The sequence below is a fragment of the Ahaetulla prasina genome, chromosome 1 (genome assembly GCF_028640845.1).
Source record: "Ahaetulla prasina isolate Xishuangbanna chromosome 1, ASM2864084v1, whole genome shotgun sequence".
In the NCBI taxonomy this organism is placed as follows: domain Eukaryota; kingdom Metazoa; phylum Chordata; class Lepidosauria; order Squamata; family Colubridae; genus Ahaetulla; species Ahaetulla prasina.
Genome location: NC_080539.1, coordinates 4,438,581 through 4,460,543, shown reverse-complemented (window position 1 = coordinate 4,460,543; position 21,963 = coordinate 4,438,581). Strand labels below are relative to the sequence as shown.

At 47.2% G+C, this 21,963-nt stretch overlaps 1 protein-coding gene across 1 annotated transcript in view; it reads right to left on the bottom strand.

Moving 5' to 3' along the window:
* Positions 1-19,912, bottom strand: part of LOC131188628 (transient receptor potential cation channel subfamily V member 1-like) — a 45,929-nt gene extending 26,017 nt beyond the window's left edge. Inside the window, exons 1-6 of the mRNA XM_058164007.1 lie at positions 19,784-19,912; positions 16,544-16,861; positions 11,240-11,406; positions 6,497-6,649; positions 3,686-3,826; positions 397-695 (exon numbers count right to left, since the gene is read on the bottom strand). Of these exons, the coding sequence (XP_058019990.1) occupies positions 397-695; positions 3,686-3,826; positions 6,497-6,649; positions 11,240-11,406; positions 16,544-16,824 (1,041 nt within the window). The 5' untranslated portion in view covers positions 16,825-16,861; positions 19,784-19,912. The remainder of the gene's footprint in view (positions 1-396; positions 696-3,685; positions 3,827-6,496; positions 6,650-11,239; positions 11,407-16,543; positions 16,862-19,783) is intronic.
* Positions 19,913-21,963: the final 2,051 nt, after the last annotated feature.

The following is a 21,963-nucleotide window of genomic DNA, read 5'->3' as shown; positions in this document are numbered from 1 at the left end:
AACCCCTTCCATCTCTGTCTAACCTTCTATACCATACAGGTAAGTCCTTGACTTACGACCAGGGTTGGCCCCCAAATTTCTGTTGCTAAGAGAGCTTTGTGACCTTTCTCGGCGCTGTTGTTAAGTGAATCACTGCAGTTGTTCAGTTAGTGACACCGCTGTTAAGCGAATCACGCTTCCCTGTTGACTTTGGTCGCAAAAAGGGGATCGCGCAACCCCGGAGACGATGCGACCGTCGTAAACATGAGCCTGAAGCGGCTTAATTTCGATCACGGGACCACGGGGAACGCTGCAGGGGGTCGTAAGTGTGAAAAAACCAACTGTAATTCACGTTTTCCAGTGCCGTGGCAACTTCAAAACGGTCGCTAAGCGAATAGGTCATAAGTCGAGGGCTACCTGTATTTTCCCCGTCTTTGCAGCCAGGGTGAGCGGGGTCAGCCCTCTGCGGTTGGCCAGTTCCTCCAGCCGGAGGGTGGGGTTGATACTCGCCCCGAGGATGAGCACATCGTTGTACATCTTGGTGACAAATTTGGTGTTGTCGTCGGTGTTGTCGGCGATCTCCACCAGGGCGTGGAGGACGGTGTTGCCCATTGAATCCTGCTCGGCGATGTTGGCCGGCTGGTAAGGATTCTCCAGCAGGAACTTGACAATGTTCAGCTGGTTGGTGCAGGCGGCGAGAGAGAGGGGCAGCTCTCCTGCGGGTTGAAATCCAACAGGGAGAGAGGCGCGTGAAATGACGAAGCCTGTTGTGTCTGCCCCCACCCCGAGCTGGGCCTCCTGCCAGAAAGTGACTTGGAGCTGGGTCTTCTGCCAGAAAGTGACTTGGATAGTGAGGGGGAAGGGCCGTCAGGACTTACCTCGGGAACACCGGCTTCCCTGGCTCAGCTCCAGGAGCCAGTGGCAGGTCAGGTGGAAGAGATAACGAGGCCTCCATCCCCTGACTCTTCCCCCCCCCCAGGCCACACCTTCAGACCCAGCTGATGGCAATCAGGCTTGGTTGGACCCTAGGTTTCGTAGGCAGGAGAGGAGGGAACAACAGAAGCAGGGGTGGGGCAGGCCTAGGAAGTGCTGAGTCATGGAGCCACACCCCACAGGATATAAAGGCAGCCAGAGCTGCTGTGCCTCTTCGTAGCAGGCAAATTAACTGCTGAACTAAGAGCTGAAGTACTGTTTGACTTATCGGCGTCGAGGGAGATAACGGAGCCACTTGGCAGACGCTTGCTATTTTGCTGCCAGGGCTGATAGTGCCGGCTAATTAAGCCATCGCTCGGATGGAGGCGAGGGAGAACAGAACAGAGGCGCTCGGGCTCGGTTCGAAAAAATCCAGCACCCCCAGGTAGTTCTTCGACGTACGACCGCGATGTAGCCCCCCACATTTTACATTGTTGAGTCAGACATCAGTTAAGCGGGGCTTGCCCTATTTTACGACCTTTCTCGCCTCGGTTGTTAAGTGAATCACTGCAGTTGTAACCCAGTTGTTAGGAGGATCTGGCTTCCCCGTTGACTTTGCTTGTCGGAACGTTCGCAAAACGGGATCGCGTGACCTCAGGACATGGCCACCGTCATAAACGCGAGTCAGTTGCCAACAGTCTCATTTTGATCATATGATCCATAGGGATGCTACAAAGGTCGTACGTGTGAAAAACGATCAGAAGTCACTTTTTTCAGTGCAGTTAGTGACCGTTTGAAGTTACAACAGCAGTGAAGAACCCTTCAGGTTCAAAATTCAAAGTTTGAAATCCATGCTGGAGCTTGGCATTCATTCATAGAATAGAATAGAATAGAATAGAATAGAATAGAATAGAATAGAATAGAATAGAATAGAATAGAATTAGAATTAGAACAGAATAGAATAAAATAGAAAAGAATATTAGAATACAATAGAAAATTAGAATAGAATTAGAATTAGAATAGAATTAGAATAGAATAAAAATTTGCCTTACACAATGTAAGCCATCCTGAGTCTTCGGAGAAGGGCAGGATATAAATTCGATAATAATAAATTCGATAATAAAAAATAAAATAGAATAGAATATTAGAATACAATAGAAAATTAGAAATAATAGAATAGAATAGAATAGAATAGAATAGAATAGAATAGAATAGAATAGAATAGAATAGAATAGAATAGAATTTTTAACTGGCCAAATGTGATTGGACACGCAAGGAATTTGTCTTGGTGCATATTCATTCATTCATTCAAAGTTACAACAGGGTTGAAAAAATCTACAGGTTCAAAGTTCGAAGTTTGAAATCCATGCTGGAGCCTGGATTTATTTATTTATTTATTTATTTAATCCATTCAAAGTTAGAACAGTGCAAAAATTTACAGGTTCAAAGTTCATAGTCTGAAATCCATGCTGGAGCCTGGATTTCATTCATTCATTCATTCATTCATTCATTCATTCCTTTCATTCATTCCATTCATTCATTCATTCAAAGTTAGAACAGTGCAAAAAATTACAGGTTCAAAGTTCATAGTTTGAAATCCATGCTGGAGCCTGGATTTCATTCATTCATTCATTCATTCCTTTCATTCATTCCATTCCATTCATTCATTCATTCATTCAGAGTTAAAGTAAAGGTAAAGGTTCCCCTCGCACATATGTGCTAGTTGTTCCCGACTCTAGAGGGCGGTGCTCATCTCTGTTTCAAAACCGAAGAGCCAGTGCTGTCCGAAGATGTCTCCGTGGTCATGTGGCCAGCATGACTCAAAGCCAAAGGCACACGGAACGCTGTTCCCTTCCCACCAAAGGTGGTCCCTATTTTTCTACTTGCATTTTTTACCTGCTTTCGAACAGCTAGGTTGGCAGAAGCTGGGAAAAGTAACAGGAGCTCACCCCGTTACGCGGCAGCACTAGGGATTCGAACCGCTGAACTCAGCGTCTTTGCCACTAAGCCACCGCGTCCCTCTAAGCCAGAGTTCAGAGTTAGAACAGGGCAAAAAATTACAGGTTCAAAGTTCAAAGCTTGAAATCCATACTGGAGCTTGGCATTCATTCATTCATTCATTCATTCATTCATTCATTCATAGTTAAAAAGGTACTGAAAAAAGTGACTTATGACTGTTTTTCACATTTAAGACCATTGTAACATCCCCATGATCACATGATCAAAATTCAGAGGCTTGGCAACTGGCGTGTACTTAGGACGGTTGCAATGTTCCGGGGTCACGTGATCCCCTTTTGCGACCTTCTGACAAGCAAAGTCCATGGGGAAGCCGGATTCACATAACAACCGTGTGACTAACTTAACGATGACGGTGGTTCACTTAATGACAGTGGAAAGAAAGGTCGTAAAACGGGGCAAAATTAACTTAACAAATGTTTCTCGCTCAACAACGGAAATTCTTTGGCTCAGTTGTGGTTGTAAGTTGAGGACTACCTGTACGAGGGGGTTAAACAGGTGACAGCGGGTAGTTATAACCATTTTGATGGGTTAAAATGATAATTGGGAAGGGTAACTTTGTGGAAGTTTGAGGGGTGCCTGTCCAGTATGTGGAGGTGTCTCCATAGAACATATGATCAGAGGGCTGGAAGGGACCTCAGAGGTTTTCTAGTCCAACCCAACCTCTTCCAACTGCATCAGTTCAGGCTGATTGAGACTAGAGGCGTCAACCACATCTTAAAAGGCAAATTAAGATTTTTTGGGACAAGCCCATTCGAAACTTGGCTTCTGATTTTACCGAAATAAAATCCCGGCTTCCCCTTGATCTTCTGGAAAAATTCGCCGTGGGCTCTCGCGTGGATGTCCGCCCCGTTCTTCACCAAGAGGTTGACCAGGTACATGTTGCGCCTCTCGATGGCGATGTGGAGGGCCGTCTGACCTGCAGAAGACAAATCCCATTAGATCAGGATTTCTCAACAGTGCTAGCTTGAAAATGGATGGACTTTGAGTCCCAGAATTCCTCAGCCAGCATGGGTGGACTTCAAGTCCCAGAATTCCTCAGCCAGTATGGATGGACCTCGAGTCCCAGAATTCCTCAGCCAGCATGGGTGGACTTCATGTCCCAGAATTCCTCAGCCAACATGACTGGACTTCGAGTCCCAAAATTCCTCAGCCAGCATGACTGGACTTCAAGTCCCAGAATTCCTTAGCCAGCATGTGTGAACTTCATGTCCCAGAATTCCTCAGCCAGCATGACTGGATTTCAAGTCCCAGAATTCCTCAGCCAGCATGGGTGGATTTCAAGTCCCAGAATTCTGCTGGCTGGGGCTCTCCTTTCTCAACATTTAATCTTAGCGGCTTTAAGATGTGTAGACTTCAACTCCCAGAATGCTAGCTGGGGAATTCTGGGAATTGAAGTCCATACATCTTAAACGTGCCAAGATTGAAAAAAATTGGTCTAGATGGCCTCTGAGGTCCATATTAACTCATACAACTCTGTCCCTCTTTGGCAGAGAGGGCCAAACTAAAGTTTCCGTCCCACCTGAGGTTTGAAGGGAAGGGTATTGTTGTGACTCATCCTCCCTGCTCTCCTCAGCCGGGCCTCTCCCGTCTCCAACCGGGCCTTTTATCAGACTCCGAGTCTGATAATGAAGATGAACTGCCTGTCCAGCCCCCGGCCCTGGCCCCATGCCCGGAGAGGAGTCCAGGAGTGAAAGGAGAAGCCCAAGAAACCTCACTCATACAGTGTGTGTTCCTTTGGCTCAGCCTTCAGAGCAGGAAGCCAGGCAGGTGCTAGAATTACCCGGGCCTACTCCCTCTGACCCCTCCCTTTCCCAGACGCTGACAGCAGATCCAGCTGAAAACAATTTAGGGTGGGAGGACCCTCGCTTCCGAAGATCTGAGAGGCGACGCCAGCAGAAGGAAGGGTGGGGCAGGCCTGAGTCATGGAGCCACACCCCACAGCCTATATAAAGGACCTGCTTTTGGCATTCCAAACTTGAGTCAAGCAAAGTCTTCTCGAGTTTGCTGATACCGGACCCTATCGCTGAAGTCACAACTTGGACTCCTGCCTGCCCTGATAAACCTCGAAGGAACTTGGCAAGCTGCAGAGGCTTCGTTGCCAAGTTTGTTACGGACTTCCTTGACTCGTTCGTCGGAGTGGGGGTGGGACACGACAGGTATCCAGAAAAGCACATTGTTAAAAAGCACCTTTTGGAGCCCCAAAAGGAAATATGGCTTCAACATGAAGGAACGTCACGGAAAAGAGACCACAAGGGGATTCACGTTTTATCTGTGGCCTCGGAAAACTTGCTTACTGATTTTAAAACGTGGCCGAAATGCGTCAGATAGAGAGGCTGGGTGACCGTCAATTAGTCAGGGCTACTGCAGGAGTAGATTTCAGATAATCCTCAAATTACGACCAATCAGTTAACGGAGTTTGTGACAAGTCTACCTGGGGGTACTTACAACCCAGATTCTAAGTTTCAAGGGTCGGCCCCTGGTTTACAGCAGTCCTTGGTCATGTGACTACAATTAATTAGTTTTGTCCAAAATGAGCACCTACCTCTGGTTTAAATCGGACCCAAACCAGCGGTTGGCTTTTGCTTAATGACTGCCACAAACAAACGGCCAGGTGGCAACCTGAGTTACGACCATTATGAGTTATGACCATAATTACGGGTATCATTTGAAGGCTATTTCTGAGTGGTCCAGTGGTCTAGTGATGGCGCTCTCGCCTTACAATCAGGAGGCTGTGAGTTCGATCCTAAGTAGAGGCAGATATTTCTCTCTCTGAGCACACTGAGAATATATCTCATATTTATATACAAAACTCCGCATTGGCGACACGAAGGGCATCCGGCCATTAAAACACTCTGCTAGCTCCATTCTGTTGCCCCGCAAGGGATTATGGGGTCGTTAAAATAAGATGATTTGAAGGTTATCTCTGCTGCACTGATCTAGGGGCTGGACTCTGAGGTCCCTGTCTGTTTGACCCAGGCCGAAGTAGGTAGTAGGAAACTCAATCCGTAAAAAAGCAAACAAACTTTATTCGAACAGCTGAGAATTACTTCATTCCCAGCGTCGTTCAACTCAAATTAAAACAAATGCCTCCCAACACAAATTCCTCAGTCCTATCACCAACCTTGGTCCAATTAGGCAAACTGCCAAAGGCCTTTCTTGGCAAAAGTTCAGAAGACACCGATATGAAACCAATGCAAGAAGATGAAGCTATCAACGTTGTTTTCCGGCAAAGCCCAAATGCCGTTGCTGGTCCTTTAAACCTTGTGGGAGGGGGCCAATCATCTCCTGGCCTTACTCCTGAGTCGTCCTCTTTGCTTGAGCTGCTCTTGCCTTCTGGCAGCTCTTCTCATGTGTGCATTAGGAACAGGCTCCTCCTGTTCCTCTGCCTCACTACTATCAGTCTCTGGAGACTCTGGAGTCCGCACCTCACTCCCCGATCGCCCTGGCCCCACCTCTGCCTCATCGCTGTCCGACTCCGTTGCCAGCTCCGCAGGCTGCTGGCGGACCACAACACTGTCTACACTTCCAGGCTACCTCCCCCCAAAAAACCCGGAGGAGGAACGGCTCTCCTCGGTTCCGTCTTTACCCTTGTAATAGCCATCCGTGTATCCGGCGTTGACAAACTCCTCCAGGTTGTCCGTCTTCTCCGCGATCTCCAGCAGGAGAGGGATGGTGTCGTTGCGGCCGTTGTGAAGGTTGAGCATGGCCTTCAGGAGGCAGGTCTTGCCAGTGTCGGGCTCTGCACATCGAGAGACGGAATCGGAGCGACGGAGGGATGAGTCAAGATGGCGGCACCCGACGAGACAACGCAAGCTCCGCCGGGCCCAAAAGTGCCTTTTTTTCAGGAGGCAACTGGACTTTCTGGTTTGTTTCTTTTGAAGACGTTTTGCTTCTCATCCGAGAAGCTTCTTCAGCTCTGACCGGATGGTGGGGAAGGGAAGGATTGATACTCCTTGCAGACAGCCGGTCATTTGCATCCTTTTAGAGAGCAGTTGAGGCCACTTGGAGGTTTGCTTGTGTCCTCAGGGTCACCTGAGTGATGCAAATGGTTCCTATAGTTTGCATTTTTTCCTCTGGAAATCTATTCCTACTCCCACACCATTCAAAGGGTGTCCAGCCCTAATTGTGTAGCTAAAAGTCTGTAGAATGGTGTGGGAATAGGAGCAGATTCCCAGAGGAAAAAATGCAGAGTACAGGAACCATTTGCACCACTCGGGTGACCCTGAGGACACAGATGAACCTCCAAGTGGCCTCAACGACCCTCTAAAAGGATGCAAATGACCAGCGGTCTGCAAGGAAGATAAATCCTTCCCTTCCCTGCCATCCTGTAAGAGTGGAAGAAGCTTCTTGGATGAGAAGCGAAACGTCTTCAAAAGAAAAAAAACCCCAGAAACTCCAGTTGCCTCCTGAAAAAAGCACCTTTGGAACAACCATGACTTGGATGACGGAGAATCTCTACAGATTTTTAGCTATGCAATTTGGGATGAAATAGTGGTGAAATTCAATTTTTTTTTACTACTGGTTTCCGTGGGCGGGGCTTGGTGGGCGTGGCAGGAGAAGGATACTGCAAAATCTCCATTCCCTCCCCACTCCAGGGGAAGGATACTGCAAAATCTCCATTCCCTCCCCACTCCTGGGGGAAGAATACTGCAAAATCCTCATTCCCTCCCCACTCCAGGGGAAGGATACTGCAAAATCCCCATTCCCTCCCCACTCCAGGGGAAGAATACTGCAAAATCCCCATTCCCTCCTCACTCCAGGGGGAAGGATACTGCAAAATCCCCATTCCCTCCCCACTCCAGGGGGAAGGATACTGCAAAATCTCCATTCCCTCCCCACTCCAGGGGGAAGGATACTGCAAAATCCCCATTCCCTCCCACTCCTGGGAGAAGGATACTGCAAAATCCCATTCCTCCCACTCCTGGGGAAGGATACTGCAAAATCTCCATTCCTCCCACTCCAGGGAAGAATACTGCAAAATCCCATTCCTCCCACTCCAGGGAAGGATACTGCAAAATCATTCCTCCCACTCCTGGGGGAAGGATACTGCAAAATCCCCATTCCCTCCCCACTCCAGGGGAAGAATACTGCAAAATCCCCATTCCCTCCTCACTCCAGGGGGAAGGATACTGCAAAATCCCCATTCCCTCCCCACTCCTGGGGGAAGGATACCGCAGAATCCCCATTCCCACCCCACTCCTGGGGGAAGGATACTGCAAAATCTCCATTCCCTCCCCACTTCAGGGGGAAGGATACTGCAAAATCCCCATTCTAACCCCACTCTAGGGGGAAGGATACTGCAAAATCTCCATTCCCTCCCCACTTCAGGGGGAAGGATACTGCAAAATCTCCATTCCCACCCCACTCCAGGGGGAAGGATACTGCAAAATCCCCATTCCCTCCCCACTCTGGGCCCAGCCAGAGGCGGTATTTGCCGGTTCTCCAAACTACTCAAAATTTCCGCTACCGCTTCTCCAGAACCTGTCAGAACCTACTGGATTTCACCCACGGGATGAACCTCTTTTGAATGGTGTGGGAGCAGGAACCGATCCCCTTTTGCGACCTTCCGACAAACCAAGTCCACGGGAAAGCCAGATTCACTTAACGACCGTATGGCTCACTTAACAACCGCAGCGATTCCCTTAACAACTTGCGGGAAGAAATTTGAAAAGAAAATTTGGGCAAACTCACTTAACAATGGTCTTACTTAGCAACAGAAATGTTGGGGCTCACTTGCGGATGTAAGTCGAAGACTACCTGCGGTTGCTAAATCCAACCTGGGTCTTTCTGGAGAATGTTGTCTCCGCAAGATATCAGTTTGTTCATTGCAGAGAAGAGCAACCAAGAGTTTTAGGGGACTGGAGGCGAAAATAGATGAAGAACGGTTGCAGGAATTGGGTATGTCTAGTTTAATGAAAAGAAGGACTAGGATTAGCAGTCTTCTAATATTTGAGGGGCTGCCACAGAGAAGAGTTGCGGATCAAGCTATTTTCTAAAGCACCTGAAGGCCAGACAAGGAATAATGGATGGAAACTGATCAAAGAGAGATTCAATTTAGAAATAAGGAGGAACTTTCTGGCACTGAGAACCATCAACCCATGGAACAGAAGTTGCCTTCGGAAGTTGTGGGAGCTTCATCACTGGAGGCTTTCAAAAAGAGACTGGACTGCCACCTGTCAGAAATGGTGTAAGGCAGGGATAAAATCCAGCAGGTTCTGACAGGTTCTGGAGAACCGGCAGCGGAAATTTTGAGCAGTTTGGAGAACCGGCAGCGGAAATGTTGAGTAATTTGGAGAACCGGCAAATTTCTGGGTTCTATCATATCGCAAGATCTAAAATGGACAGCTAACATCAAAAACAACATTAAAAAAGGACAACAAAGAATGTTCTTTCTGCGCCAACTCAGTAAGCTCAAACTGCCCAAGGAGCTGCTGATCCAATTCTACAGAGGAATTATTGAGTCTGTCATTTGCACCTCTATAACTGTCTGGTTCGGTTCTGCAACCCAACAAGAAAAACACAGACTTCAGAGGATCATTAGAACTGCAGAAAAAATAATTGCTACCAATCTGCCTTCCATTGAGGACCTGTATACTGCAGAATCCCCATTCCTCCCCACTCCAGGAAGAATACTGCAAAATCTCTATTCCCACCCCACTCTGGGGAAGGATACTGCAAAATCCCCATTCCCTCCCCACTCCAGGGGAAGGATACTGCAAAATCTCCATTCCCTCCCCACTCCAGGGGAAGGATACTGCAAAATCCCCATTCCCTCCCCACTCCAGGGGAAGGATACTGCAAAATCCCCATTCCCTCCCCACTCCAGGGGAAGGATACTGCAAAATCTCCATTCCCTCCCCACTCCAGGGGAAGGATACTGCAAAATCCCCATTCCCTCCCCACTCCAGGGGAAGGATACTGCAAAATCTCCATTCCCTCCCCACTCCAGGGGAAGGATACTGCAAAATCTCCATTCCCTCCCACTCCTGGGGGGAAGGATACTGCAAAATCCCATTCCTCCCCACTGCAGGGGAAGAATACTGCAAAATCCCCATTCCCACCCCACTCCTGGGGAAGGATACTGCAAAATCTCCATTCCCTCCCCACTCCAGGGGGAAGGATACTGCAGAATCCTCATTCCCACCCCACTCTGGGGCCAGCCAGAGGCGGCATTTGCCGGTTCTCCAAACTACTCAAAATTTCTGCTACCGCTTCTCCAGAACCTGTCAAAACCTACTGGATTTCACCCACGGGATGAACCTCTTTTGAATGGTGTGGGAGCAGGAACGGATCCCCTTTTACGACCTTCCGACAAACCAAGTCCACGGGGAAGCCAGATTCACTTAATGACCGTATGGCTCACTTAACAACCGCAGCGATTCCCTTAACAACTTGCGGGAAGAAAGGTTCTAAAATTTGGGCAAACTCACTTAACAATGGTCTTACTTAGCAACAGAAATGTTGGGGCTCACTTGCGGATGTAAGTCGAAGACTACCTGCGGTTGCTAAATCCAACCTGGGTCTTTCTGGAGAATGTTGTCTCCGCAAGATATCAGTTTGTTCATTGCAGAGAAGAGCAACCAAGAGTTTTAGGGGACTGGAGGCGAAAATAGATGAAGAACGGTTGCAAGAATTGGGTATGTCTAGTTTAATGAAAAGAAGGACCAGGGTTAGCAGTCTTCTAATATTTGAGGGGCTTCCACAGAGAAGAGTTGCGGATCAAGCTATTTTCTAAAGCACCTGAAGGCCAGACAAGGAATAATGGATGGAAACTGATCAAAGAGAGATTCAATTTAGAAATAAGGAGGAACTTTCTGGCACTGAGAACCATCAACCCATGGAACAGAAGTTGCCTTCGGAAGTTGTGGGAGCTTCATCACTGGAGGCTTTCAAGAAGAAACTGGACTGCCATCGGTCAGAAATGGTGTAAGGCAGGGATAAAATCCAGCAGGTTCTGACAGGTTCTGGAGAACCGGCAGCGGAAATTTTGAGCAGTTTGGACAACCGGCAACGGAAATGTTGAGTAATTTGGAGAACCGGCAGCGGAAATGTTGAGTAATTTGGAGAACCGGCAAATACCGCCTCTGGCTGGCCCCAAAGTGGGGTGGGAATGGAGATTTTGCAATGTTCTTCCCCCAGGAGTGGGGAGGGAATGGAGATTTTGCAGTATCCTTTCCCTGCCACGCCCACAGAACCAGTAGTAAAAAAAATTTGGATTTCACCACTGTTGTAAGGTCTCTTGCTTTAGGGAGGGGTTGGACTAGATGACCGACAAGGTCCCTTCCAACTCTTATTCTGATATGCGCACACCCATGGTTCTCTCAGTCACCTTTAAACTCCGCATCGGTCAGGTTTTTTAGCGATTCCAGCAGGTAGATCAGCAAATCATCCAGCTGGCTGGGATCTCCTTGTGCGACGGCATCGAAGAGAGTCCTCCGATCGTATATCTTGAACGCCTTCCCGGCGCAGACTCCGATGGATGCGGTGGAGAGTAGCCTGCCGAAGGGACGAAAGGGGTGTGTGTGAGATTTGCTGAAGTGTTTTTACTTACCTTTACAACCGGTTCGCATTGTGCCCACGCGCACACGGGCTCTTCTGGGCATGCGCAGAAGAGTTTTGATGACAATTTGGTCAGTGGGCGGAGCCTCCCGCCGGTTTTACTACCGGTTCTATATAACCGGTCCTGTTGTGCCTCACTCGCTCCCCCCGCCGCAGCCAGGCCCCTCTTATCTCCTGCCGGACGCTGATAGTTTGGAAGAATGTCCTGGCATGCCTCCAGCCCCCAGCCCTGGCACCATGCCCGGACAGGCCGAGCAAGACGAATGGCCTGACGTGCCTCCAGCCCCCAGTCCTGGCACCATACCCAGGCAAACGGAGCAACTAAACCCCTCCCCCACAGAGCAACTAAACCCCTCCCCCACTCCCTGAAGAATGTGAAGCCAGTTATGAGCTAAGATTACCAACAGCTGGAGGCTGGAGAGATCCTCGCTTCCGGAGAATAGAGAGGCGACGTCAGCAAAAGGAAGGGAGGGGCAGGCCTGGATAAGTGCTGAGTCATGGAGCCACACCCCATGGCCTATATAAAGGATCTGCTTTCTGGCATTCTCTGAGTCAGGCAAAGTCTAACTTGGATTGCTGAAGTCACATCCTGGTCTCCTGCCTGCCCTGAGAACTCTGACAGAACTTTGGCAAAGCTGCAGAGGCTTTGCAGCCACGCTTGATACAGACTTCCCCGACCCGGCCGTCAGAGGAGGAGTGGGACACGACAGGTCCGAACCGGGGGCAACCCACCACTGGAACAGGTCTATCAGGATAACTTGTTTGACCCAATTATTGGGACGGCGCACACTGTTTCCGTTTTCGGCTTTCAGCTCCAATCCAGGGGCCTTTGCAGGCAGCCGCTTCTGTGACAAGCGGACTCCAGAGGCTCCAGAGGCCGAGAGTAGTGAGGAGGAGGAGGAGGAACTGGGAGAGCCTGTCCCTAATGCCCGAATGAGGAGAGCTGCCAAGAGGCAGGAGCAGCTCAAGCAGAGAGGTCACCCCGGGGGGAAGGACCAAGAGATAATTGGCCCCTCCCATAAGGTTTAAAAGGAGACCGACATCGATGTCTCAGTTTGCCGGAAAACAACATTGGAGCTGCGTTTGTTGCTACCTGCTCAGGTCTGGGTCACAACACTACCGGGTAGATGTATAAACCTCTAAGCCACGGGCTCTCCTCACTTTGTCAGCTATACCAGGGGAGAGATTAAGTGGGGTTTTTTTTTCCCGGTGAGATCGGTCTATCAGGGCAACCTGGTCTACGCAATTATGGGATGGAGCACACGACTTCCGCTTTTGCTGATCTATTTATTCATGTATTTGTTTACTTAGAAAATTTTATTTTGCCGTCTACTCGCACGTGGCGACTCAAGGCAGCGTACAAGGACACAAGCATTTCAACATAAAAGAAATAATAATAATAATAATGATGATGATGATTTTATTTATTTATTTATTTAGATTTTTTATACCGCCCTTCTCCCGAAGGACTCAGGGCGGTTTACAGCCAGATAAAACAGAACAACAGTAAATAAATACAAGATAAAATAATATTTAAGAAACTTATTAAATTTGGCCCAGATTAAAATATATTTAAAACAGTAAAACCCACTAAAAAATTAGAAACCGAATAAAATATCTAAAATTCTATGCCAGTCCTGCGCGAATGAATAAATAGGTCTTCAGCTCGCGGCGAAAGGTTCGAAGGTCAGGAAGTTGGCGGAGTCCTGGGGGAAGATCATTCCAGAGGGTGGGAGCCCCCACAGAGAAGGCCCTTCCCCTGGAGGCCGCCAGCCGACATTGTTTGGCGGACGGCACCCTGAGGAGTCCCTCTCTGTGAGAGCGCACGGGTCGGTGGGAGGCAATCGGTAGCAGTAGGCGGTCCCGTAAATAACCCGGCCCTAAGCAATGGAGCGCTTTAAAGGTAGTAACCAACACCTTGAAGTGATGATGAAGAAGAAGAAGGAGGAGGAGAAGGAGAAGGAGGAGGAGGAGGAGAAGGAGAAGGAGAAGAAGAAGAAGAAGGGCCTCTGGTGGCTCAGACTGCTAAGACAGTCTGTTATTAACACAGCTGCTTGCAATTACTGCAGGTTCAAGTCCCACCAGGCCTAGGGTTGACTCAGCCTTCCATCCTTTATAAGATAGGTAAAATGAGGACCCAGATTGTTGGGGACAATAAAGCTGTCTTTGTATATAATATACAAAGGATGAAAGACTATTGCTTGAAAGAAGAAGAAGAAGAAGAAGAAGAAGAAGAAGAAGAAGAAGAAGAAGAAGAAGAAGAAGAAGAAGAAGAAGAAGAAGAAGAAGAAGAAGAAGAAGAAGTAGTATAAAATAATAACCCCCACCCCAGCGACAACACACATTCATAGTAGCCATTTTGTGAGCTCCGTCCCACTCTAGGTTCCTCAGGCCCGTTGGCAGAACCACATTTTTCAGGGCCTTCCGATAGAGCGTTAAGGGTGGGGGCCAGTCTAATCTCTGGAGGGATGATGTTCCAGAGAGAGGGAGCCACCACAGAGAAGGCCGTTCTTCTAGGTCCCTGTTGTGGTCCACCAGCAGCCTGTGGACCTGGCAGCAGAGTCAGACAGTGAGGAGGCTGGGGGGGACAATGGGCCAGTCCTGGAGTCAGGGGAAGGCCTGGACGAGGGCTCTGCATCGGAGGCAGAGATGGGGCCAGCGCCATCTGGGAGCGATGCGCGGACTTTGGAGCCTCCAGAAGCGGACAGCAGAGAGGCAGAGGAACAGGAGGAGCCCCTTCCTAATGCACGCATACAAAGAGCTGCCAGAAGGCAACAGCAGCTGGAGCAAAAAGGACGACTCAGGAGTAAGGCCAGGAGATGATTGGCTCCTCCCATAAGGTTTAAAAGAGCAACTGTGGCTATTTGTTTCTAGCCGTCGCCTCTTGTTTCTGAGCTTTGTGGGGCTTTGCCAAGAAAAGCCTTTGGCAGGGTACCAAAGAAGACAAAGGTTTGTGATAAGGCCGAAGGACTTTTTCTGAAGGACTTAGTTTTGGAATTTATTTGGACTAAGCTGAGAATGAAGTAATTCTCAGCTGTTCTAATAAAATATGCTTGTTTAGGACTGATTGTGTCTGGTAATAACTACTTGGGCCTAGGTCACAACAGTCCCACCAGATGTACAGTATCTCCTTAGGGCAGGGGTCTCCAACCTATGGGCCACGGCGCGCTACTGGGCTGTGGCCTATTGGCCACTGGGCCGCATGACTGGCTGGCTAGCACGGACACTGTCTCCTGGTGATTGGCCAGAGTCACCCGGCCAGCTTTCATGCCCAAAGTGGAACTAGAACTCACCGTCTCCTAGTGATTGGCCAAAGTCACCCAGCTGCCTTTCATGCCTAGAACTCCCTGTCTCCTGGGTTCTAGCCTGGTGCCTTAAACCAAACTGTCTCTAAACAACAGGCAATATTCATTCTATCTTTGCCTGAGATGTTCTTCACCCTAAAATCCAAATATTTTGGTCTCCACACTATAAAAAAGATGTGGAGATTCTGGAAAAAGTGCAGAGAAGAGCAACCAGGATGATGAGGGGACTGGAGGCTAAAAGATACGATGAACGGTTGCAGGAACTTGGCATCACGGCTAGTCTATTGAAGAGAAGGACCAGGGGAGACAGGAGAGCATCTTCCAATATTTGAGGGGCTGCCACAGAGAGGAGTTGGGGGTCAAGCTATTTTCCAAAGCACCCGAAGGCCAGACAAAGGAATAATGGATGGAAGCTGACCAAGATGTTCTGTGAGTTTCATCACTGGAGGCTTTCAAGAAGAGATTGGACTGGCATTTGTCAGAAATGGTGTAGGTGTAGGGTCTCCTGCTTGGGTGGGTGGGTGGGTAGGGGGTTGGACTAGATGACCTACAAGGTCCCTTCCAACTCTGTTAGTCTGTAGTTTAATGAAGAGATGGACCAGGGGAGACAGGAGAGCATCTTCCAATATTTGAGGGGCTGCTCCAGAGAGAAGGAAGGGGGTCAAACTATTTTCCAAGACACCTGAAGGCCAGACAAGGAATAATGGATAGAAACTGACCAAGGAGAGAGATTCAACCTGGAAATAAGGAGAAATTTCCTGACAGTGAGGACAATCAACCCATGGAACAGAAGTTGCCTTCAGAAGTTGTGGGAGCTTCATCCCTGGAAGCTTTCAAAAACAGACTGGACTGCCATCGGTCAGAAACGATGTAGGGTCTCCTGCTTGGGCGGTGATGGGGTTGGACTAGATGACCTACAAGGTCCCTTCTAACTCTGTTAATGTGTTAAAATATGCCAACCCCTCCTAAGCAACAGTTTGCAATGGCCACATATTCTCCAAAGCACCTGAGGGAAGAACAAGAAGCAATGGGTGGAAACTTATCAAGGAGAGAAGCAACTTAGAACTAAGGAGAAATTTCCTGACAGTTAGAACAATTAATAAGTGGAACAACTTGCAAAAGAATTTTGACTAGGTTAACCAAATGTGTGCAGTTCCAGCCAAAAAAGCCAATGCAATCCTAGGCTGCATCAACAGAGGGATAGAATCAAGATCACGTGAAGTGTTAATACCCCTTTATAATGCCTTGGTAAGGCCACACTTGGAATATTGCATTCAGTTTTGGTCGCCACAATGTAAAAAAGATGTTGAGACTCTAGAAAGAGTGCAGAGAAGAGCAACAAAAGATGATTAGGGGACTGGAGGCTAAAACATATGAAGAACAATTGCAGGAACTGGGTATGTCTAGTTTAATGAAAAGAAGGACTAGGGGAGACATGATAGCAGTATTCAAATATCTCAGGGGCTGCCACAAAGAAGAGGGAGTCAAACTATTCTCCAAAGCATCTGAAGGCAGGACAAGAAGCAGTGGGTGGAAACTAATCAAGGAGAGAAGCAACTTAGAACTAAGGAGAAATTTCCTGACAGTTAGAACAATTAATAAGTGGAACGACTTGCCTGCAGAAGTTGTAAAAGCTCCAACACTGGAAATTTTTAAGAAAATGTTGGATAATCATTTGTCTGAAATGGTGTCTGGGCAGGGGGTTGGACTAGAAGACCTCCAAGGTCCCTTCCAACTCTGATATTATTATTATTATTATTATTACTTACTTGGGACAGTGGTTCCCACACCGTCCTCTTTCCAGCCTAAAGCTGAACTTGATGATGGGGTTGGAGTCCAGCTGCTCCATATGGTAGAAGGAATCCATGGGAGCCATGTCCTTGTCCCCGTCGCCAATCCCGAACCGCGCCCGTCTGGCAAAGATGCCGTGTTTGGTGCCCTTGGGGGTTCCCGCTGCAGAGTCTTCGCCGTCCGTGGGATCGTCCGCGGTTTCGGATTCCTCCAGATCCGAGCTACCCAGCTTTCTCATCTTGCCCAGAATGCCCGTCATGGCGGCCTACGGAGGAAGGACCGATGCCACCTGGAAGCTGCAAATGAAAGCTTGTTAGCAAACGAGAGGGGCCCTTGGTGCTCTCAGGGTGGCTTTCTTGCAGACGTTTCATGACCCGGCTAGGCAACATCATCGGTGCTAGAAAAGAGTGGGGATTGTGGAGGAGGAGCAAGGGGAAGAGGAGGAGGAGGAGGAGGAGGAGGAGGAGGAGGAAGAGGAGGAGGAAGAAGAAGAAGAAGAAGAAGAAGAAGAAGAAGAAGGAGAAGGAGAAGGAGAAGGAGAAGGAGAAGGAGAAGGAGAAGGAGAAGGAGAAGGAGAAGGAGAAGGAGAAGGAGGAAGAGGAAGAGGAAGAGGAAGAGGAAGAGGAAGAGGAAGAGGAAGAGGAAGAAGAAGAAGAAGAAGAAGAAGAAGAAGAAGAAGAAGAAGAAGAAGAAGAAGAAGAAGAAGAAGAAGAAGAAGAAGAAGAAGAAGAAGAAGAAGAAGAAGAAGAAGAAGAAGAAGAAGAAGAAGAAGAAGAAGAAGAAGAAGAAGAAGAAGAAGAAGAAGAAGAAGACGGCGGTGGGGTCCTTAGTGCTCTCTGACTGGTTGTTTTCTTGCAGACATTTCATGACCCAGCTAGGCAACATCATCAATGCTAGAAAAGAGTGGGGATTGTGGAGGAGGAGCAAAGGGAGGAGGAGGAGGAGGAGGAGGAGGAAGAAGAAGAAGAAGAAGAAGAAGAAGAAGAAGACAATGGCGGTGGGGTCCTTAGTGGGTTTTTTTTAACTCTGATTTTATTGTATTGTATGAATGTTATTTTTATCTGGCTGAGTCCTTCGGGAGAACGGCGGTATAGAAATTAAATAATAATAATAATTATTATTATTATTATTATTATTATTATTATTAATATTATTATTATTATTATTATTATTATTATTATTATTATTATTATTATTATTAATATTATTATTGTTATTGTTGTTATTATTATTATTAGTGCTCTCTGACTGGTTGTTTTCTTGCAGACGTTTCATGACCCAGCTAGGCAACATCATCAGTGCTGAAAGGGAGTGGGGATTGTGGAGGAGGAGCAAAGGGAGGAGGAGGAGGAGAAAGAAGAAGAAGAAGACAGTGGGGTCCTTAGTGCTCTCTGACTGGTTGCTTTCTTGCAGAAACAAGGTTACATCATCAGTGCTAGTAAGGAGTGGGCTTTGCTCTCAATCATAATTCTGGTTTATATTCTGAGAGCAATTAGAACCCTTCCTTTCTTTTCCTTGTCTCTTTTGTGTTTCTCTTTCTTGTTCTATTTCCACTGTCTCGACTTCTGCGCTCCAGTTCCCCCTTACTTTCCTGTTCTTCCTGTGCAAAGTGTTGTTCAAAAAAAAATCCTGCGCTTTTTCAATTGTGTCTTATATTTGTCCGAATTTAATAATAATAATAACAGAGTTGGAAGGGACCTTGGAGGCCTTCTAGTCCAACCCCCTGCCCAGGCAGGAAACCCTGCACCCTTTCAGACAAATGGTTATCCAACATTTTCTTTAAAATTTCCAGTGTTGGAGCATTCACAACTTCTGCAGGCAAGTTCTTCCACTTACTGATTGTTCTAACTGTCAGGAAATTTCTCCTTAGTTCTAAGTTGCTTCTCTCCTTGCTTAGTTTCCACCCATTGCTTCTTGTTCTACCCTCAGGTGCTTTGGAGAACAGCCCGACTCCCTCTTCTTTGTGGCAATCCCTGAGATATTGGAACACAGCTATCAAGTCTCCCCTAGTCCTCCTTTTTATTAAACTAGACATACCAAGTTCCTGCAACTGTTCTTCATATATTTTAGCCTCCAGTCCCCTAATCATCTTTGTTGCTCTTCTCTGCACTCTTTCTAGAGTCTCAACATCTTTTTTACATCGTGGCGACCAAAACTGGATGCAGGATTCCAAGTGTGGCCTTATCAAGGCATTATAAAGTGGCACTAACACTTCACGTGATCTTGATTCTATCCCTCTGTTGATGCAGCCTAGGATTGCATTGGCTTTTTTTGGCTGGAACTGTACACATTTGGTTAACCTAGTCAAAATTCAGGTGGTTTGAGGTCCCCTTTTTCATCCCAGAAAATAAACTCATGGTTCTTTGGCCATTAATGAAACATTTCTGCTTCGGGTCGTGTTTTTGTTTGGCTGTTTCTTCTCAGTGACAATTCTTCCTTCTGCAGAACTCTGTATCAGAATATCAGAACTTCTGAAACAGAATACTGATTTAATTTGTGTTCATGCACGAAACGAGGGAAAATAAGTTGCATTTAATAGAAAAACAAATAACGCCATCATTTTTTGTTCTTTCTTAGATTTGCTTGCAAAAAAAAGCTTAAATAAACACACGTACAGAAGATAGGGGCATGTCCCAGATAGGTTCATCTTTGTCTCAATCTCCAAACATACAGAATCATAGAATCCTAGGGACCTTGGAGGCCTTCTAGTCCAACCCCCTGCCCAAGGCAGTAGTCCTTACTCCATCCGAAATAAAATAGTTGCCCAGTCTTTTCTTTAAAAAATTGGACTAAACCCCTAAAACCTCGCTTTTGTTTCAACTGAATGACTTTGGCTAGTCTTAATTCCATCGTTCCTCTCCAACTTACAACCAAGCAGCGATCGGTTGGCAACCTCTTCTAATTTAACCTTTTAAGGATAACGTCAGCTCTCTGCCACGAGACGCTGAGCTGGTCGATCGGAAAGGTCGGCAGTTCGGCGGTTCGAATCCCTAGCAAAGGTCTTCCTGCGTGAGCAGGGGGGGTTGGACTAGATGTCCTCCAAGGTCCCTCCCAACTCTGTTACTGCTGCTTGTTAAAACATTTCCCCTTTCCATTTTTGACTATTTAAAATCTTTTAGCTTTATGCCCCCCCTCCACCTCCCCCCAGTCGCTAAATCCAGACTGAACTTTTCACGCCAAAGTTTGTTTTTGTAAAAAAAAAAATCCCCAGGACTTACAGACGTAGCCAAAGGTTTGTCTCCTGCGGACAGCCCCTTGTTCCGGACGGCCTTTAATAATTTTCTGCAAGGGACGTCCTGCCTTAGGCGTTGGCTGGGAGGGGGCGAAAAAAACCAGCCTTTTTTTCCTCTTCTGGAATCATTTATTGGTGGAATAGCCCATGTCAAAGGAAGATTTGATAGGCAAGCGGTAATGCCGAAGAAAACTCTGGATTTGACTAATACGATAATGGAGAAAGCATTGCAGAAATGACGGCTGCTCCCAGGAGGCTATAAAGCTTTTTGCAAAGAGGAAAAAAAAAACAACAACAACGAAGAGCACATTTAACAAAAATAACAGAAATAACAGTGTTTGGAAGGGACCCTGGAGGTCTTCTAGTCCGACCCCCTGCTCAGGCAGGAAACTCTTATGTATACCCTTTCAGACGAAACGTCGTCCAATCTCTTCTTTAAAACCTCCAGGGATGGAACAGCCACAGCTTCTGTCGTATTTTCATATTTCAGGATGTTGAAAATCCGGAAAGAGTGCAGAGAAGAGCAAGCAGGATGATTAGGGGATGACTGAAGGCTGAAACATACGAAGAACGGTTGCCGGAGTTGGGTATGTCTGGTTTAATGAAAAGAAGGACTAGGGGAGACATGATAGCAGTTTTCCAATATTTGAGGGGCTGCCCCAAAGAAGAGGGAGTCAAGCTATTCTCCAAAGCACCTGAGGGTAGAACAAGAAGCAATGGGTGGAAACTCATCAAGAAGAGAAGCAACCTGGAATTAAGGAGAAATTCCCAGGACAATTAAACCAGGGGTCTCCAACCTTGGTCCCTTTAAGACTTATGGACTTCAACTCCCAGAGTCTTAAAGGGACCAAGGTTGGAGACCCCTGAATTAAACAGGGACTCTGGTGGCTCAGACTGGTAAGACAGTCTGTTATTAACAGCAGCTACTTGCAATTACTGCAGGTTCAAGTCCCACCAGGCCCAAGGTCGACTCAGCCTTCCATCCTTTATAAGGTAGGTAAAATGAGGACCCAGATTGTTGGGAGCAATAAATTGACTTTGTATATAATATACAAATGGATGAAGATTATTGCTTGACATAGTGTAAGCCGCCCTGAGTCTTCGGAGAAGGGCGAGATATAAATGCAAATTAAAACAACAACAACAGTGGGACATTCCCCAGTGATGGAGCACCCACAACTTCTGGTGGCAAGTAGTCCCACTGGTTGATTGCTCAGGGGAATATGGAGACCCAAACTAAAGGAAAGTAAAAACTAAACGAAGCTAAAACTTTCTCAGGGGACTGGAGGCTAAAACGTAGGAAGAACGGTTGCTGGAATTGGGTATGTCTCGTTTAATGAAGAGAAGGACTAGGGGTGACATGATAGCAGTCTTCCAACTTTTGAGGGGCTCCCCCAAATAAGAGGGGGGGGGTCAACTTATTTTCCAAAGCATCTGAAGGCAGGACCAGAAACAACGGATGGAAACTAATCAAGGAGAGAAGCAACCTGGAAATAAGGAGGAATTTTGTGATAGCGAGGACAATTAACCAGTGGAACAGCTGGCCACCAGAAGTTGTAGGTGCTCCATCCCTGGAGGTTTTTAAGAAAAGACTGGACAGTCCCTTGTCTGAAATAGTCTAGGGGCCTCCTGCTCGAGCAACGGGTTGGACTAGAACAGGGATCACCAATCTTTCGGACCTCAGGGACCACTAAATTCATAATTGTAAATCCCGCAGACCACTGATATGAATTTTTTAAAAAAAGATAAATAGTATTTAGTTCAATATAAAAAATGCAAATAATTTTTCTGCGGTCCACCAACATTTTCTCACGGACCACCGGTGGCCTACGGACCACCGGTTGGTGACCGCTGGACTAGAAGACCTTCAGGGTCCTTTCCAATCTTGTGAAATAGGAAGTTCAAAGTTTGAATCTGGAACTTTAATTCCGGGAAGAGAAAAATAACAAATGCCGATTTGGCTTCTAGCAACTGCTTCGCAGACGTCCAGAAAATTGTCTTCAGTTTGACTGGCTTTAAGGTCTGGATTTGTTTTTTTATGTACACTGCGGTATGCACCAAAGAAGAGGGAGTCAAGCTATTCTCCAAAGCACCAGAAGGCAGGACAAGAAGCAACGGGTGGAAACTCATCAAGAAGAGAAGCAACCTGGAATTAAGGAGAAATTC